Source organism: Plutella xylostella, chromosome 25, assembly GCF_932276165.1.
Source record: "Plutella xylostella chromosome 25, ilPluXylo3.1, whole genome shotgun sequence".
NCBI classification, from domain to species: domain Eukaryota; kingdom Metazoa; phylum Arthropoda; class Insecta; order Lepidoptera; family Plutellidae; genus Plutella; species Plutella xylostella.
In genome coordinates, this window is record NC_064005.1 from 8,594,182 (window position 1) to 8,614,060 (window position 19,879).

At 37.8% G+C, this 19,879-nt stretch overlaps 1 protein-coding gene across 2 annotated transcripts in view; it reads right to left on the minus strand.

Annotated features, from left to right (window-relative positions):
- LOC105391207 overlaps positions 1 to 19,079 on the minus strand; it is a 44,553-nt gene extending 25,474 nt beyond the window's left edge. For both annotated transcript variants that reach the window (XM_038107451.2, XM_038107450.2), the window contains exons 1-4: positions 18,841 to 19,079; positions 17,113 to 17,170; positions 13,444 to 13,491; positions 11,047 to 11,120 (exon numbers count right to left, since the gene is read on the minus strand). In XM_038107451.2, the coding sequence (XP_037963379.1) occupies positions 11,047 to 11,120; positions 13,444 to 13,491; positions 17,113 to 17,149 (159 nt within the window). In that variant the 5' untranslated portion in view covers positions 17,150 to 17,170; positions 18,841 to 19,079. The remainder of the gene's footprint in view (positions 1 to 11,046; positions 11,121 to 13,443; positions 13,492 to 17,112; positions 17,171 to 18,840) is intronic.
- Between the last annotated feature and the right edge of the window lie 800 nt (positions 19,080 to 19,879).

The window sequence follows — 19,879 nt, forward strand, 5'->3', positions numbered from 1 at the left end:
AACTAAACTACAGAAACAACAATATAATAATACTAGCTGTGCCCGCGAGCTTCGCTTCACCTTAAAAAGTTTTCCCGTGGGAATTCCGGGCTAAAAAGTAGCCTATGTTCTTTCTCAGGGTCTAGACCATATGTATACCAAATTTCATTCAAATCCGTTCAGTAGTTTTGGCGTGAAAGAGTAACAGACAGACAGACACAGTTACTTTCACATTTATAATATTAGTTAGGATAAGTTCATGACCTTATTTTATATATTTTTTTCTAAAACTTGTACACCTAAATGAGGAACCTTTTTATGCGGAAGATTGACAAGATTATGGTGATGAATGTAAATGCCTATACGATGGTCTTGACCTTGAAATGAGAAGCTCTATATCTATATAATAGAAACTGTTCAGGACAAAAGTTGCCGTACTCTTTTACTACTTTATTGAGAAAACGAAAAGTGAATCGAAATGAAAATAATTTAATAGCCCTTGTAAAAGATAGAAGAATATTCTATCACCAGGCAATACAAATAATGAAACGGCAAAGCATTTCTTAACCCTTTTCAGAATAAACTCGCACTTAACCCTATAAATAAACAACCCGAGAAATACATCAAATACGAAGCTTAAGTTAGCAGCTTAGGGAAAGATTTATAAGATAAATAATGGCCCGAAAGCGCCCTATTCTCTACTAGCTGTTCCCACGCGCTTCGCTTCGCCTCTGAAAGTTATCCAGTGGGAATTCCGGGATAAAAAGTAGCCTATGTTATTTCCCAGGGTCTAGACCGTATGTATACCAAATTTCATTGAAATCCGTTCAGTAATTTTGGCGTGAAAGAGTAACAGATAGACAGACAGACACGGTTACTTTCGCATTTATAATATGCGGTTGCAAAATGAACTTCGTTATTAGCTATTATACGGAGGACCTGCAATGGCCTGCAGGCATTGAATCCCCTAATCGCTTTCATTGTGAAACAGACAACGGTGCGTGTATCGTGTAAGTTTATACATATACTTACGTGCATATTTAACACAATCTAGCAACTCTATCGGTAACTATGATAAATTTAATAACATAAATTGTTATGAAAACAAATAAAAAGGTAAAAAAGCCGATTGCGTAAATTACCGAAACAGGCACAATAAATCTGTATTCCTGTTTTCACAGGTTTTGTACACAAATTTAATTCCTTGTAAGATTTCCAACCACGACGAACATTTGAAATTAGAAAACAATTTACCTAGGTATTGCAAGGGTATCTGGTTGCAAAGGTTAAATTTGACAGTCGATTGATATTAACTAGTCCCAGCGGATCTCGACAGAGTCAGTGAATAGGGAGCCTCCCTTTCTCCGAAACCAAAGCGAGAACAACATCTATATCCAACTGTCTTTATATTCGTCTCGATTGACATGTTTTTGTGCAAAACAAAAGGCGAATAACAGATAAAAATATAGTTACGAACAAGTTACGTAGTCGCCTTGTAAAGTTCGCCTGTTGGGTGAATAATAAATACGATCTTAAAAAGGCAAACTTTGCGGCGTCAGACTTCATAAAAGTGAAGTAAGTTACAGTAAAGATAATGTTTAAAAATATATCGTTTTGATCGATATATTTAATAAAATTACCAATATTAATATCAAAATTAACCAAAAAAATTAATTTGAAACGTGGGTTAATTAACAGGAGTGTTAATGATCTAACAGAGTATGGTGAATGCTACTGGTACGTTTTGCAGCTGCCTTGCTACGATTCCCGTAGCCATCTTGCTACGATCTGCGTAGCACGAAATCCGTAGTAGGTATTTTCCTAGATTTCCAACGTATTACCTGGTATTACGGTGAAGGTAATATAAATACAGTGTCTTTAAATCCTAAATTATTAATATTATGTGCAGTTTTTTTAATGAAATTATATTATTTTGTTATAATATAGGATGTCTCGTAATTTTCAAGGTAGAAAAAATATATATCGTAAAATGTGGTACTTAAAACCATATTTTTGATGAGCTAATTCTATTCTGTTGCCTCATTTTGCCCTTTATGAAACATTCGGATCTGTATGTTCAGTATGTATATTTCATTATTAATTTATTACACCTCTACCTACACAACAGTATTCACAACCATAATTTCCAAGCCACGAGCCCAAGTATATTTCTCGAAACCCTCAAGTTCAGGCAAATTGTTTACTCGAAATTCTTTGAATTGGGACAATTAGTCTACGAGATATAGCTGGCAACACCGGGATCACGTCACGAAGTCACGATAACCAGTGTTCGGGAGTATCCGGGAGGTTTATTAATAAAAAACGGGAGCTGACGATATGATAACTGTATTGCAATGAATAGAACCGCAAGTGAAGTGTTAGTACCTAATACAATTAAATCATCTAATTAGCCTATGTTAGTATGTGCTCGGTGCGTGAATTCAGGCGCTTCAACATATCCCCGGGCGTTGAAAGGATCGCTTTCAACAAGAAGAAGGTGCGACTGGCAGTGGACATATCCTACTGAAGGCCCGTCTGATGACCCCAGTGCTGGTCCTTATGTCAGCAACCCGAGCGATTCCGTCAGAGCCCGGATGAACGGCGACGACTCTCCCCATTCTCCACTTCAGGGGGGGAAGGTTATCCTCCTTCACAACGACCAAGGTGTCCAGCTTCAGACCATCCTTGCATGAACGCCATTTTACACGCTGCTGCAGCTCCGAGACATACTCTTTGCTCCATCTTTCCCAAAAGTGTTGGCGAAGTTGCTCAATGCGTTTGAAGCGGGTCAAAAGAGGAGTGGAGTGATCCTGATAGTCTGGCTGCGGCAAGGAAGTCATGGCACGTCCGATGAGCAGGTGTCCCGGCGTCAGTGGGGTGCAATCTGAAGGCTCTGATGATAGTGGAGTAAGTGGCCTGGAGTTCAAAATTGCTTCAATCTGGGTGAGGGTGGTGTTAAGCTCCTCGTAAGTTAGGTTACAATTTCCCAACACTCTCCGTAAATGATACTTGGTTGACTTGACACCCGCCTCCCAAAGACCACCGAAATGAGGCGTATAAGCCGGAATAAAATGGAAATTTATGTTGTCATTGGCCATATTTTCGCTCAAAAAATTGCAATTGCTTTTTAGGAAGGCGGAAATATCATTGCACGCACCAACAAACGACGTACCGTTGTCAGAGAATGTATGGAGAGGCTTTCCCCTACGTGCAATGAACCTGCGCATTGCTAATAAATAGGTATTACTTGTTAAATCACCTACCAACTCTAAATGAATTGCCTTGGTAGTGAAACAGACAAAGATGCAGATATACACCTTAACAAGCCTACACCCGCGACCTTGACGAGATGCACTCATGATGGGACCGGCGTAATCAACACCCACACTTTCAAAAGGAAAACCACCTGGAAGGAGACGCTGCTGAGGTAAGTTTCCCATCAAAGGAGTCACTACTTTACCCTTCATGCGTTGACATAGTACACACTTGTGATAGCAGGCCTTCGCTAAGTTACGACCTCCTATTGGCCAATAAGTTTCCCTAATGCATGCCAGTAACAGCTGTGGACCGGCATGCATCAACCTTTTGTGTTGATAGGTAAATAATAGTTGTGTAAACAAATGAGTGGACTGTAGTAATATAGGATGCCTTTTATCATACGAAAAATTTGAGTTATCAAGACGACCTCCAACACGCATGATGTGGTCATCGTCAATAAAAACGTTAAATTTAAGCAATGGACTTTTTTTAGGCAAACTCTCTTTATTTAATAGTAATTTATACTCAGGAAAAGAATCCTCTTGACATTTTGAAATTAATAGATTTGATGCTTTACGTAATTCTTCGTCTGTCAAATAGTCAGTCTCAGAAATTTGCTTCCTGCAATGTTTAATAAAACGCAAAGCATAAGCCACTGCACGGATAAGCCGTGAATGATTTGAAAAGCGGCTAAAGTCAACGAATGCTTTTCCTTCAGAAATAGTTGCATTCAAAGATACATCAGCGTCAGGACGTGTCTCCGGTAAAGGGCCGACATGCTTGGGCTGAGAAGGCCACTCCGACAGATCATTCTTCAAGAATTCAGGACCAGACCACCACAACTTTAGACCAAGCAGGTTACCAATATCCACACCACGAGATATTGGGTCTGCTGGATTTAAATCTGTGGGAACGTGTCTCCACGTATGGTTACCAGCCTTTTCTAATATTTCAGCTACGCGGTTACGCACAAAGGGCTGAAGCTTACAAGGCAACATTCTTAACCATCCCAAGACAATTGTGGAGTCTGACCAAAAGAAGATCTGATCAATCTTGATCCGAAGTGAATCGACCACCTTCTCAAAAAGTCGCGCACCCATTAAAGCACCGCACAACTCCAAACGCGGTATTGTCGCTGGCTTAATCGGTGCTACACGACTTTTGGCTATCAATAATCGAACCGTGACATCTCCTGTACTATCAACGCTGCGAACATACGCGCATGCACCATATGCGCGCTCAGATGCATCTGAAAATATATGCAACTGCACAGTTTTATGTGCGTCACAAACCATGATTCGTGGACAGCGAACGGCATTTAAAAGGGATAAAGATTTGGTGATCTCATTCCATCGCTTCTTAATCTCCGAAGGCAACGGTTCATCCCATGAAAGCTTGTCCAACCATAAACCTTGCATGAGCATTTTCATGGTAATAATACATGGAGCTAAAAGACTTAAGGGGTCAAACACCTGAGCAATAACAGAAAGCAATTCACGTTTGGTATTGCCATCAGTTACCAAAGAATTTAATGGAAAGCAGAGGTCATCTGAATCCGAATGCCAACCAAGACCTAACAACTTGTTCGGCTCTTGAGAACCAATGTTAAGATCAAGTGATGTCTCAGAAATCTCTGAAAGCAATTCGGGTTCATTTGACCTCCACTTTCTCAATGGCATACCTGCGGATGCTAGCACCGTGGTAACGCTTTCACGTATTGCCTTGGCTTCCTCCAAATCATCGCTGCCTGTGAGCAAGTCATCGACGTAGAAGTCATGCAATATGATTTCAGCTGTCTTCTTGTCGTTACATTCAAGGCCAAGTTGTTTAAGGCAGCGCGTAGCAAGGAACGGAGCACTGGCTGTACCATAGGTGACAGTATTCAATTTAAAGGCTGTGATGGGATGACTAGAATTATCACGCCAGACAATCTGCTGTAGATTTCTGTCATCAGGATGTACTTCTATGCATCTGTACATTTTCGCCACATCAGCTGATAAAATGTATTTATGCTGCCTGAAACGAAGTAAAATAGACAGCAAATCATCCTGGACTACCGGGCCAACCATCTGTAGATCATTAAATGAAATGCCTGAAGTTTTAGGACTGCTTGCGTTGAACACGACGCGTAGCTTTGTCGTGGAGCTGCTCTCACGTAACACTCCGTGATGCGGAATAAAGTAGGCTCCAGCGCAGGAATGAGGTCCCTCACATTCAGACATATGGCCTAACAACTGATATTCAGTGAGAAAGTCGTGGTACATTTGACTTGTCTCAGGTTTACGCTTCAAACTACGTTCTAAAGAAAACAGACACTGTGTAGCTCTTTTAAGAGAGTCACCTAACAACTCAGGGTCGTTCTTAAGAGGTATCCGAACGCAGAATCGTCCATCAGGAAGACGAGACGTATTTTGAACAAAATGATCTTCGCATAACTTCTCCTCGGGCGAGTAATGTGATGACGATGACTTGGAATTAATTTCCTCTAGCTGCCAGAACCGCGTCAAGTCCTGTCTAATGTCATCCATCTCACCAGTAAAATGTGATTCAGTTTTAGCGAAGTTACATTTGATTTCGCTTGAAATCAAAGAGGCATAATTACTAGTGTTAGGACCTGAAACAATCCATCCTAACCTAGTTTCACAAAGAACAGGCCTACCAGTTCCTAACTTAATCCTTTGCGACCCTAACAAATCCCAAAAGAGATCAGCCCCGATTAAAATATCGACTTCGGCAGGCTTATAAAATGTAGGGTCAGCCAGACAAATATGAGAAGGCAGTTGTAAAGTAGATAGATCTAGCTCGCGGCCGGGGACATTACTCGTAATTGATGGCAAAACGAAACAATGAAGATCTGTAGAATAAGATTTATCTAAAGATTTTAAGTGTACACGACACCTTTTGCCTACGTGAGAAGTCACGTTATTAATTCCCATAATTGACCTATCTATCTGAGCGACATCTAGATTTAGTCGCATGTGCAACTCTTCGGTCATAAAGCTGGATGTGCTTCCGCTGTCTAAAACTGCGCGCGCGACGTGTTCGACATTGTTGCAATCAAGCAATATCACTAATGCGGTTGATAATAGCACATCTTGCTGTTGATGACCGATGTTTGCAGATAAAGCTACATTATTTATGCTAGCAGGTGCAGTGGCAGCAACAGACGTCGAAGGTTCAAATACAGACCGTTTTTCGGTCCTTTGACAGATGTTGTCAGTTGCCACTGCATTACTTACTTTTGGCTCTGAGACGTGGACGAGAGTGTTGTGCTTACGTTTACACAGTTTGCAACCTGGCTTCTTGCAGTGGTTCGCGTAGTGACCTATTTTAAAACAATTATAGCAGACCTTATAATTTGGCAGTGAGTTATACCTAGCCTCGTTACTTAGTGCAAGAAATTGTGTGCAATTAGATAAATTATGGTCACCATTGCATTTTGGGCAAACATTTTTAATTGAGTCTGTGTTGGAGTTATTGTTGTTGTTAGTGTGCTGTACGGAAACCATCGCCTTTAGTTTAGAACTCGATTTATGTGACGTCGAATTCAAGTTACGGGACATCTCTAAAGTCTCGATTAAGTCAGCCCTGCCACGCACAAATTGGATAAACAAATCAAACGTGATGGAGCTATTCTGGTCTAAACGTCCTTTACACTCCTCCCACTCACGGTAAGTTTTTTGATCCAATTTATGCGTAACAATATGGATTAAAAGTGTGTCCCATTGTTTAACTGGCTCACCTAATGATTCTAACGCTCGCAAGTTTTTGTTCAAGTTGTCTATCAAACGTTTCAAAACGACAGATGATTCCCTTGAGATCGGGTCAATATTAAATAATGCTGAAACGTGATTTTGTATCAGCAGCCGCTTGTTATCAAAACGCTCGCATAGCACCTTCCAAGCTACAGCATAATTACTAGCCGAAAATTCAAATGATTGAATCACCACAGCAGCAGATCCCTCCAGAGAGGCACGTAGATAATGAAACTTGTTAATCTCGTCAATCTCATCATTAGTGTGAATTAGACTACTGAAGGTGTCATGAAACTCCAACCAGTTCTCGTACGATCCACTAAACTTTGGCAGTTGTATGGTAGGTAATTTAACAAGCCTATGATTGCTAGCTCGGGTAACATTCTCACTACAAGCATCATCGTTATTACTTTTATTATATTTAGTTAATAAATTCTGAGCTCTGGCCAACGCTTTGTAATATTGTGACTCGAACATAGATCGCTCATTTAACTGGGATTGCATGTCATCAGCTGCACATTCAAGTTGCAACTGCACCTCGTCATATTGCGCGTACAATGATTCCACCTTACCTATACGCAATTGCAATTCAGCAATATCGGAATTTTTTAAACTTTCTACCGTGTCTAGGTAACTAATAAACATAGTTAAGCGGCCTTTGTAGCTGCTCCGTTTCTTAACTAGCTTCTCTTCGGTGGTCATTTTGGCAGACGAGAGTATCAACCTGGAATTGAGATAAAACAGCTGTTAACTTAAGTTTTATATAATGTTATTTAATAATTATATTCCCTGTTTTAATCTTTGTGTACTTGACAAAATTTTATTATGTAATAACTTTTATTTTGTCTTAATAACTTCTCGATATTATGTTGTAATGTAAATACTTTTATTACTGTAGCAAATTACCTGATGTTTAATTACTAATGTTCTAAACAGTAAATTGGAAATTAATTAATCAATACAACCTGTACATATTTTAATGATTTGACAACAATATTTTAATATGTTTACGTAGATAACAAGTGTTGTATTGATATTATTATGGTGTAAATTACAGTTACGGTTGTAAATAAATAAGTCTGAAGTTTAAATTAACCTTGACCATGAGTGCATTGACATTGAACCTTTTGTTAATGAATTACCTCGCTAATCTCGCAGATAGGAATGTAACAATCAATGTAATATAGGTCAAACTGATGTAGCTAAGCTAACTATATTCTTATGAATACGATAATGAGACTATATTACTGCAAATTTATGTTATATTTGCTATTGTTAACTAACGATGCGATAGGTACAATTCTAACTCGAAAGAAATTTAACAAAAGTTATATAATTCAACCAACCTTTTAAGTCCAGTGATTAACACTTATACTTATAACTTAAATGAGAGTGTTGGGTGATAATCACTCATAAGTCCAGACTTAACACCACGTAAATCCAAAATTTGTCCAACTTCCACGTTGCCGGTAACCTCCAATCAGTTGTTAATTTTAATTAACTCCGCTTTTAATTGATTGCACGTCACTTCTTCTTATATATCCACGTAGAACAATGCAAATTTCACATCCGGCGATGATCTTGGACCATGTTCAGGAGTATCCGGGAGGTTTATTAATAAAAAACGGGAGCTGACGATATGATAACTGTATTGCAATGAATAGAACCGCAAGTGAAGTGTTAGTACCTAATACAATTAAATCATCTAATTAGCCTATGTTAGTATGTGCTCGGTGCGTGAATTCAGGCGCTTCAACAACCAGAGAAATAGTTTTAATAAGTTGAAGCCACGGGAGTGTCTGCAGGGACTCCGACAAGAGGTCTAGACCACTCTAGACTGCGGTATTACTTGCAGAAACATAAGATTCATAAAAAGCTTAAGCTAAAAATAAGCGAAAGAAATTTTGTAGTTACTTAAAGGAAAATAAACCGTGGAAAATGATAAATTTGTGGGCTTAATTGAGTTAAACAACAACTCTCAATCTAGATTCTAGACGAATAAACGATTTTTTTTAAATCACTCCATGTAACAGATACTTAGATAAACAAACACACAAATAATAGTACATAGTACACCTGTTTTTCGGCTTAAACTTCGAAATAGAATTTAAACACTAACAAAATTTATTGTGTACACTTAAACTTTGCTGTGCAAATATCTATCATAATCTTCAAAGCAATAAGCTTAGAACTAAATTAATCTTAAAGTTATTCTCAAGCATCTGAATATCACAAGCACGGGGAGAGTTTCCAATATCACCAATGATATCCCTTCGAAGCCGGACAAAAGACCGCTTTGACAAAGTTCCACGAGACACCAATATAAATCAAACCGGCAACCCTATCTAAGTTCTAGGGAGGTTCTAGAAGCAATGTGGAACTATTTTAATTAAATCACCGGGGGAAAGGAACTTTAAATTAGCTAGTTTAATTAGTTTAGAATGGGTATGTTCATAGTGACAAAAAGGCTTCTAGGAATTTCGTGACAACTAAGTATTAGTCTATTAACCTATTATTAGAGAAAGCTCGTGTTGAAACCTACTTAGGTAATTATCACTATGTCGATCCCAAAGTACCGGCTACCTTACTTAATGGCGTTGGTACAGCGGGCTAGCGTAGTAGTGTTAATTATAACTTGGCATGTATTTAGTTATTTGTTAAGTTATATTTATAAGTTATATCATATCTTTTCTTGTTAGTGTACAAATAAATATTTTTCTATACTTATATCTAAAATAAATACCAACGGAACCCTGAAAAGAGAGGGTTTTCCCTTACAAGGAACATTATACGTGAACGTTACACGCTTGTCTTGTGACAGCGGGCGAGTGAGTCCGACAAATTGAATCTGTCTCGGGTTCGAATTCTTCCCGGGCAGCGGCGGCCGGGACAAATTGATACAACACCGGAACTATCGGTTGTCTTAACGACTATTAAGACCCAATTTTGTAAGGAAGTTTTTCATGTTATCGACCTTCCTGCTCTCGTATTTTGTAAATTCAAGTGGGATTGCTTGTTCTAAAATGGCTGTCAACTTAATTAATAATTTTAGCATTATTAATTAATAACTTTCATCAGATTTTAAAAACATGCTGGTTGGGTCATAGTCATTATACCTTCACTGACTTCCGAAATCGATGTTGTAGACAATTACATATAGTTTTAAAAACATTTATGATGCCCTCGGGGAAATATTTCCGTTTAAAACTGTCGTTTATTTATTGTTCATATGAACTACGAGAGTATTTATCTAATCGTAAGCTTGTATGCTTTCATATAAAAAAACTCAATTTCCACAACGAAATTAAAGCGGTGAATCGAAAAAGCAAATATTTTTCAATTCACTACAACTGAAATTTTCAAACTCGACGTACAAGTGAATAGTATCTACATCTTGGCACGTGCTTCTTTGCGTCTAGGGAACTGAGGCTTACCCCGCCCCCCGCTTCCTGTAGTATACTGGGCGTCAGCGGGGGGTGTGTGGGGAGCTTACTGAATAGTTTAAACTGGTTTCATAGTTTGATACAGTGACACGGACGACTGTCGATATCGTGAGTAAAAACTAGCCAACGTTAAGAAGCCCCGACATTCAACACTAAAAGTCGCATAACTTTTGAACGGCTGAACCGATTTTCATGAAACATATGGCTAACAAAAAACGAGGTAATATTACCTAGCACCCAAAAAAAACAAATCTAAAATCAGTTAAGCCGCTTGGGAGCTAAGCTAGCTAGCTAGCTAAGCTATCACCGACAAAGATACACATACAGATACTCGGGGTAACATCACCAATTACTCCAAAAAGACAAAACGAAGATCGGGTCAGCCGCAATGGGAGCTACGATGCCACAGACAGATACACAGTCACGTTAGACTCTCACCCCTCTTTTTCGTCGGGGGTTAAGTACCTGTAAGAGATCGCTCTAAGCGATAAGGTCGCCTATTGTTCATTGTTCCTAGTTTATAAGTTCTCTTTTTTTATATTTTAATTTGTGGTGTTCAATAAAGATATATTCTATTTTATTCTATTCTAAGTATAAATAAGTACACTAACCTTGAACCATGCCATGGTGGAGTCGTCGTACAGCACCACCCACTCTTCAGACCAAGAGTTCCATAAGTATTTCCCTGGAAATATAATAATTTATAATTAGGTATGTTTCATTAGATCAAGCAAAATTTTAGTAGGGCTACAATTATTATTGGAGCGGTGGTAGCTCAGTCGGTTAAGCGCGCGCTTCTCACGCCGGAGATACGAGTTCGAATCCCGGCGCATACATTTGTATTTATTTATTTATTTGAACACCAACAAATGATACACTTGTTACATCAAGGCTACATAAATAAAATACTTAATAAAGTGTTCACTTAATTATAGGTACTTACAGCTATCTTTATAATGTACCAATGAATGAGTTGGAATTTAAGTAGAATGTATGCATATCATCGCTCTTATGGTGAGGAAAACATTGTGAGGAAACCTGCACATCATCTAGATTCTAGATTACTCGGGGATTATTATTATGTATTTATTTATGCACCTCTGCCTACCCCGCAAGGGAGTACATTAGTACAAGGCGTGAGTGTGTGTTTTTTTTTTTATTATGTACAATTATTCTTTGCAATTTCTGACACTTATGTGCTAGACTACGTTCTCTCTTCCATTCATTTAATTATGTCCCGTCTTTTACCCGTTTCAAAGTTAGCGTTGTCGCACTCTAGTCTGTTATCGTTCCCCTGCAGGGATGCTAAGTGGGTAAGTAATACGAGGTATAAAAACGAATGGTATAACATTCACAAGGTATACGCCCATATGATATAAAGTTATTAAGTATAACGATCACTGCGCATAACAAACGAAAGGTATAATTACTAAATACATAATTTCGTAAAGGATAACGTTCAAAAACTATAAATTCAATTGATATATCGATTAAAATGTATAACGTTCATAATATATAACGTTTATAACATATATAATTCAACGGATATAATATCATTATGTATAATGAACAAAAAAATATATTATTATTGGAGCTATGTTGGGAGACGCTCCGCTCTGCTTCGCTGCGCTCCGCTTTGCTTTTAACGAACATGTGCACCTAACCGCTCCTCCTCGCTTTGCTCGTCGTCGCACCTATCTTTAGGTTTTGGTGCTAGGGGGTTTTACGGCGTTGGGTAATTAAACACAGATTATTTGATATGAGAAGAACTTTATACAAAATGATAGTATATATTTTAATTGATATACGTAATGTATGTTATACGAATTGATATTAGTCCTCATGAGTGTTAGTTATTTTGATATTATATGAAATGTACGTTATACCAAATGAATCTTATACCTTATGAAAATATAGATGTTGTTGTTATACGTAACGTTCATTATATGTTGTGAACGTTATTAATGTGAAATTATACATTTCGTTTTTATACGTCACAATACGCACCCATGCTAAGTACTTCAAAATTATTGGTCTTCCGAAAAAGTTTGAAAACTCATTATTTGAAAACTTTCAAGTTTGAGTACACATTTCGATGACCGTCGGAGTAGAGCTCTCGAGTGGGTATACTTTCGACCGCTGGGAATCAATTTTGACAGATTTCGGTTTAAAATTAAGGTCACAGCACACATAAACTCGGAAAGAGATTGTAAAAAAAATCAACCGTATCAACGCGATCCGTTCAGTATTCTTTCTATGAAATTCTATACTACTGCAACGCACAGTAATGGGAATCGTAAAATAATGGCCTCGCCTTGGGACAAGCTCGGCTGAAAGGCGATCCGTTTCCGATACGTTTATGTGTGCTGTGACCTTTAATCTCCGCAAAGATATAATATAAATAACAATAATATCCTTGGCCAAGATGACTGTGCATATTGAAATTTTAAAATAAATCGCTCCATGAACCAGTTTCTAAGGCGCAATGCGAAATAGGTGTCAGAAGCTGCGTACAGACCGGCCCAACGAACGCCCAACGATGGATCATTATCACACATAATACAGGGGCGATTGCAAAAACGAAGCCCGTTCGTTGGCGGCAGCTTTAGAATTCAAAGCGATGCCACACGGCCGTTGTGCTTTTCGTTAGCGTAACATTCAGGGTGAAAGCCCATTGCTGCCTGCGTTGTTCGCTACTCAAGTAACGGGCATAAAAAATATGACAGCGACGCAACACACATGCTTGTGGCATGGCTCTTACTCAACGCATAGTGCTGAATGCACGAAGAAAGCATCACCGTTTATGAAGGCAGAAGTACCAGGGGGGTCACTCTATATGAAGAAAAACTAAGTTTCGGACCACTGCTGCACAAGCCACGACTCTATCTCGTTGTATAAAACGTGCCGATTTCACGACAGTCCTCGTCCGTAAGTTTTTCGTCAATATAGAGTAACCCTCCAGGTACCAGGAGTACCAGGACTACAGAGGCGTGAAGAAGTGTACTCACGTTTGTAACGAAGCATGTAGCCTCCTTTGATCTGCGTGCCCCCGTGTTCTAGAACAAAGCAAACGTACTATCAAAAGACTTGCTTGTTATCTAGTGACAAAGGAAAGTTATGGGTGTGATTTCGGGTAATTTTATACACCTGATAAATTACACGAGTTTCAGTAGATTTTCCAAAAAACAAATGACTAATTGCTCGTCAGCCCGTAACGCTAGCTGTAACAGGGAATATGTACAGAGTTGCCAAAGTGGTGGTGGTATTGCAAGTTGAAAACGATTGACTCTGAGGCTTTATAATGGTTTTCATAACTTCATGGAAAATTATGAAAAAATTTAAGTACCTACTTTTGTTTTTTTACATTGGCAGTATCAGCGGACTAGGTCTAGATCTAGATCTCAGACCTTTAATGGTCATGTGAATGGAAGTTCAGATAATAAAGAACTATTATGCGTCTCGGCGGGATTTGTATGCATTTCATTAAATCCAAAATATACTGATAGAGGCGCTTCAAGATTTCATACAAATTCCGGTAAACCACCAATCGAATAACCTAAAATTCACGATCGCTTCAAACACAGTTCAACGTTCCTTTGATAACTTGAAGTGTCAATAAACTTGTTAAAAGTAAGTATTAGGTACTTTCTGCGCTTCTCTGAATAAACCTAACTGGATGCTCTGAATGAGTCTAGAATACGTAACGAAGGGTCGAAGGTGGGGCTCGAGTCGTTTCATTCAAATGTTTCGGCTGAAATATTTGACTAAAACTGATTTTGAGATGAATTTATTATATAAATAGCTCTGAAGACGTTGTTGGTAGTTATAATAATAAGTTTACAGGATGCAGTGGTCAAAAATTACTTAGGGTATGCGCTGCGGATAAAAAAATAAAAGTACACGTCATCATCAGCCTATAGCAGTCCACTGCTGGACGTAGAGGCCTCTCCCAAAGCACGCCACTGGATGCGATCTTTAGCTTTCCAAGTACATGTAGGACGACCAATATCAACAGCATCCATAACATTGCACCCAGTCCTATAGCAGTCCTATTCAGTCCCAATATTGTTTCAAGTATTTAAGTAAACTAGGTAATTTTTGTGTTATCGTTAATATTACTAGGGTTAGCTAGTAAATATTTTTTATCATTATGAATTTTGTAATTTTGGGCAAATTCAATGTGAAAAGCTGCGAGAAAATTATATAAAACCTCAATATTTATCACTATTACTTACCTACTGTACTTATGATTATGAAGGCTGAGTTTCATCAACATATTTTATGCTTTGTAAAAAAAAGATTTATTCTTTGTGGAAAGTAAATTTCCATGACAAAAGGGAAAGGTAAAAGGCAAACTGGAGGCTGTGTTTTCCTTTCTGTCCGATCCAAGAGTTACCTTAAAAAGTCATTACGTTTTTCTATACTATATTGCTTATTTACCCTTTTTATTTCTTAATATTTTAAGAAGGTCTTTCTGCGCAGAGATACAGTGTGTATTCATAATATATACTTACGTATTATTAGTGGCAGAAAATGCTTTTAGCGTTAAGTCCACCCTTTGTACTTTTATTGTAATATTTGTACAATAAAGAGTTAAATAATAATACTTATACATGAGTGTATTATATAGCTTTGCTTCGCCGTTTCTCGTGGGAATTCTGCGATAAAAAGTAGCATATGTTCTTTCTCGGAGTCTAGAGCATCTGTATGCCAAATTTATTTAAATCCGTTCAGTAGTTTTGGCGTGAAAGAGTAACAGACAGACACAGGTACTTTCGCATTTATAATATTAGTTAGGATATCGGGTAGAAGTTTTTCAGGGCATCTAATTTCATTTCAAGATACTCAAACTACTTTAACGGGACTTAGGTAACAATGTTCAGCAGTGGACTGCTATAGGCTGATGATGATATACGTAGTATTCGTTTCAGATAAATTCCACTACTTTAAACTAGGCTTAGGTGTAACCGTAGTCAGATATCAGCCTGGGATTTAACTATTCGGTAAATGTTCTCTGTTTTATCTCACTGTATTTCTTGAGTATTATTCGTGAAGCATACACCCCGTTATTTGTGTTTTGGTTGTTAATACAGGAATAACTAATTAGTATTCAGGCTACGGGTTCAGTATAGGAAGGATATTGATGTTATACATCTCTATCAGATAACTCGGTTACAACTCCAGAAATTCAAAACCAAATGAGCCATATCTTTCACTCAATGCGACACGACCTTAACCGAGTTGATCACACCTATTATTCACTACTAAACTCATAATAGAGACCTGCATGCATAATTCAGGCACACCCCACAGCCGCTCCGTCGACTAGAAAATCAATTATACCAAATCAGATTACGTATTGCATTCTCTTCATGGGAAAAACAACCTTGAAACCTAATCTGTGACTAAAACGCGACTCAATTCCAACACTGCATATTCATTGCTGCTCGACAGAAGCGAGGGTTATTGGAAATTTGGGAAAGCAAGCAAAGGACGCGAAATGAAGGAATAGCCGATTGGAGAACGGGGTTTTCGGCGGAGGTAGAGGGTCTATCGATCGCGAAGATAAGTTTTATGAATGGCCGACCACCCCTCCCCCCTTGTACCTCAAGTTACAGTCTTATAAAGTAGTGATTTTGTAGAAGCCCATCAATATCTCCTTCTTTATTAACAGTTTTTCAATGGAGACTTTGCAAGCCTAGCGTGGGACGCCCTCTGGCCCGCTCTCGGCAGTGGCTGGACGAGGAAGGCAGAGGACAGAGTGTTATAGCGATTCTTGGGAGAAGCCGATTTAAATGGGATGTTTAGGATTTTAGTAAGAACATCATAAATATCCGCCCCGTCCGTTTTTCCAGTCTTACTATAAATTTAAAGGTCTACTGTATATACGAGTACACTCACGGGCAATGAAAAAGTTCTATTGAGAAAATCACCAAATTACTTCTTAACATAAAAGCTAACTTAATTACGCCTTCTGCAATGTTTAAGTACATTTTACGACGCCTCAGAAGATTACCAATTAAAAACGTAAATATTTTGTAAAAATTTCCTATTCAATATTTTTAAAAATTGAGGCCATTTGTTGTCTGCATTTTATGAGTGGAACTGTTTCTTTGCACGTGAGTGTATTTTATAAAATTTGATGAGAGAAAAAACAGCGTCTCTTCTGTTTTTCGCTGTGCTTAGACAGCGGGCGCTCATTGTATATTAGGAGTTATGTATATTGTGTAAGGTTAGGATTTATGTAGGAGGTAAGTATTGTAGACGTTGCTATCGGGCAATGCCTTCCTCGGATATCATGAACTCACTATACGTACCAACAGCTATAGTTATCTCAGTAGCATAGTACATATTATATAGTTATTTTTTTTTTCGTTTGTCTAGGGTTTGTCACTGGTGAAAGGATTAGTGCCAATTTCTCCATAGTCGGTTATCTAACGCTAACTAACTCTCTCTCTCTAACTAAAACGACAGGGATTGATTTATAAATTAAACGTCATCTCCATATAAAATTTATGACAGATGTGTCAAAAGTCAACCACTACTCCCTGGTTATGCTCTAACCGAAAATGGAGAAATTGGCACTTAGCCAGTCAAAATTCCGTCAGACACGGAAAATATACCTATAGTTATAGGCTTTTTTCGTAGACCCTCTGATGATTTACAATATCACTCACCGTGCTCATCTTTGTACCGACGACACAGGGAGAACATCCTTGGAATGCCGCACAGAACCTGTTGACAAAACAATGTATTGTTAATTAGTTATTACTTTTTGATTGCGCCTTTTTTTGAACTATAATTTTTCCTTAAGTAAGGAAATAGCCTAAATTTAAAATTATGTAAGTGTGTCGCTTTTCGGCGGACATACTGACCAAGAATTTATCTTTCTTACTGCTTTTACAATGTTCAAGATAAGTAGAGACGTATCTTTATCTTCCATGAAATAAGATGCCATATTCCCACTTTTTCAGGTTTCATTTAATAAAATATGAAGGGACCTTTTATTAAATTACACTGTAATAATTGGAAAACTTGGCTGTAAGTATATTAAAAAAATCTACCAACAGAAATCCATTATAAACGCGAAAGTTTTATAAGTATGGATGAAAGTTAATTACTCTTACATGGTAAAACGGCTGAAACTATGTTGATGAAATTTGATGCGGGAATCTCCCTTAATTACTTAACAAAAAAAACTGGTGAACTTATTATTTTTTATGTGTGATAGGTTGAGATTAGAAACCGTATTGCTGAATTATTTTGTAATTATGTAAAAATACCTACTTGTACTAAAAAAAATGTTTTTCTGTTTATAGCATTTGTTTCCATATATTGGTATTGTAGTAATAACTAGTTTGCCCTTCTTTACGCGTAAATGATTCATATATGGTTTTTTTTTTATTTTAATTTGATTTTATTAATAATTTGCATACCTAATGTTACCTATATCAATGGGAAAGGACAGTAATAGACGATGGTAAGCTAACTGTAATTATGATGAAAAATACCTAATGTCCTCCTAGCCGAATTTCGACCACGGCGGCCAATCTCAATTGAGATCAGCCATCTACGCAGGAGTAGATTATAGTGCCCAAGTGTGTCCGCAGTACACAGGAGCACTCTCTGTTCCGTCACTCTCATAGCCCAATGGGACGGATTGACTGACACGACTGGAGAGACATCTGGTGATCAGCCTTCTATGTCCTAACCAAACTTAGAACCACAATTTAGAAACACAAATTGTTGGTCCCACCCGGGAATCGAACCCGGGACCTCTGGGTCATGAAGCGAAGCTTCTACTACTAGACCACAGAGGCAGTTAAAAAAATACCTATAGATTATCTGCAAAACTCGGAATAAAGAATAGCGTAGGCCTATAACATACTTAAGTATTATGCCTACTTAGGTACTTAAGTAAGTAGGCATAAGTAATTGAAAAGAATTTTATTGCTACTCAATTACCAGCGAGTTAATCAACTGAACTATTTTTAATAAATTGAAGCTCTAATTGCCTTCTCTTCGCAATTCAAATAGTTCAAATTTAATTAAAAATTCTTAATAATTACACCGTCGCGTTGCTATGATATTAGTACGTTAGTAGACTAAGAGCTTTAGGTCCAGGGTTCGATTTCCAGTCTAAATGGTCATGCAGTAATGCACTTATGCATGCATACCCCGCAAGGGACTACAATAGTACAAGGTTTGGTTATAATTAGATATACTTTATGTTTTGTTTAATTCATATTATTTTATGTAAATAGACTAAAATTACTACGAGTGGTTGCATGAAAATTTGTCTCATTAGGCAGATTTATTTATTCATCACATTAAGTGCTATTGTAATTACTGGAATATGTAGGTAGACACTAATTTAATGATAACACTGTTTTTATTTTAATTACCTCGATGAGAGTGTACTAAAGTCTTCTCCGTTCCAAAATCACGATGCAACTCATTTTCGGCAACCACTCATTCCAAATTCAATGTCAGCTCATTAAAAAAACAACCAAACGCAAATGTCACTGGCCACTTATAAGCAAAGAGGTTAATTGAAAAGTTTATTTAAATCATGTGAGTTGTTTGTAAAAAAAAGTTAGAAAAGGCGTCGCGCCCACGGAGGTTGCGAAGCGACTGGCTTTGAGCGCGAAAGATTTGCGTTCGGGAGCTGTCGGGGAACTTCGGAGATGTTCGGGACTCAAGCTCGCTTCGTTTCAGCGTTTCAGCCCTTCAGCGGTGCTATTCTGTAGTCTTTACCGAAGAGAGCGAGCTTACCATTTTTTTTTACATTGCAACTTTAGCTTCGTGAAATTTGATGCAACTACACAAAGTTTGCTAAACAAGATAATAATTATAACACTCCTATTTTGCGTCGGGGGTTAAAAAAACACAACAACAATAGAGTGTAAGTATACCTGATTCTGTCCGAATAATTTTCCTGAATATTTTATAGAATAGCGCTACCAAATAACGCGACGGCTACTGTACATAAGTACTTATCTAATGCTGAATGGGTACATTTTGAGTTATCATTACATAGGATACGTCTTTACCGATGTTGTTCTAGTAGAATGCAAATTCTGGGTATTTATTGATTATACGTAGAATAGAATATACTTAACACATACTTACATAAAATGTAGTACCGTGCGGCATGAATGCACTTAAATTCCTTTTAAAATATCATCTTCTCATTAAATTTAATGGGTTATGCATACATTAATGGCTTACGCATGGCATGGCACAAACTCTAATAATAGAAACATCAGAAGTCAAGTAATTACTTAGTCAACATTTAGTAAACTGTGATTAACCGCAGATATCCTAGTAATTCAACCTAGCTTCGTCAATAAGGATGCTATTTTACTCCGAATGAAAATGCAGTGGTGGCTAGGTAGGGTAGGCCTATGTGTTAATACAGATTGTAAACTCCCTACTAAGTAT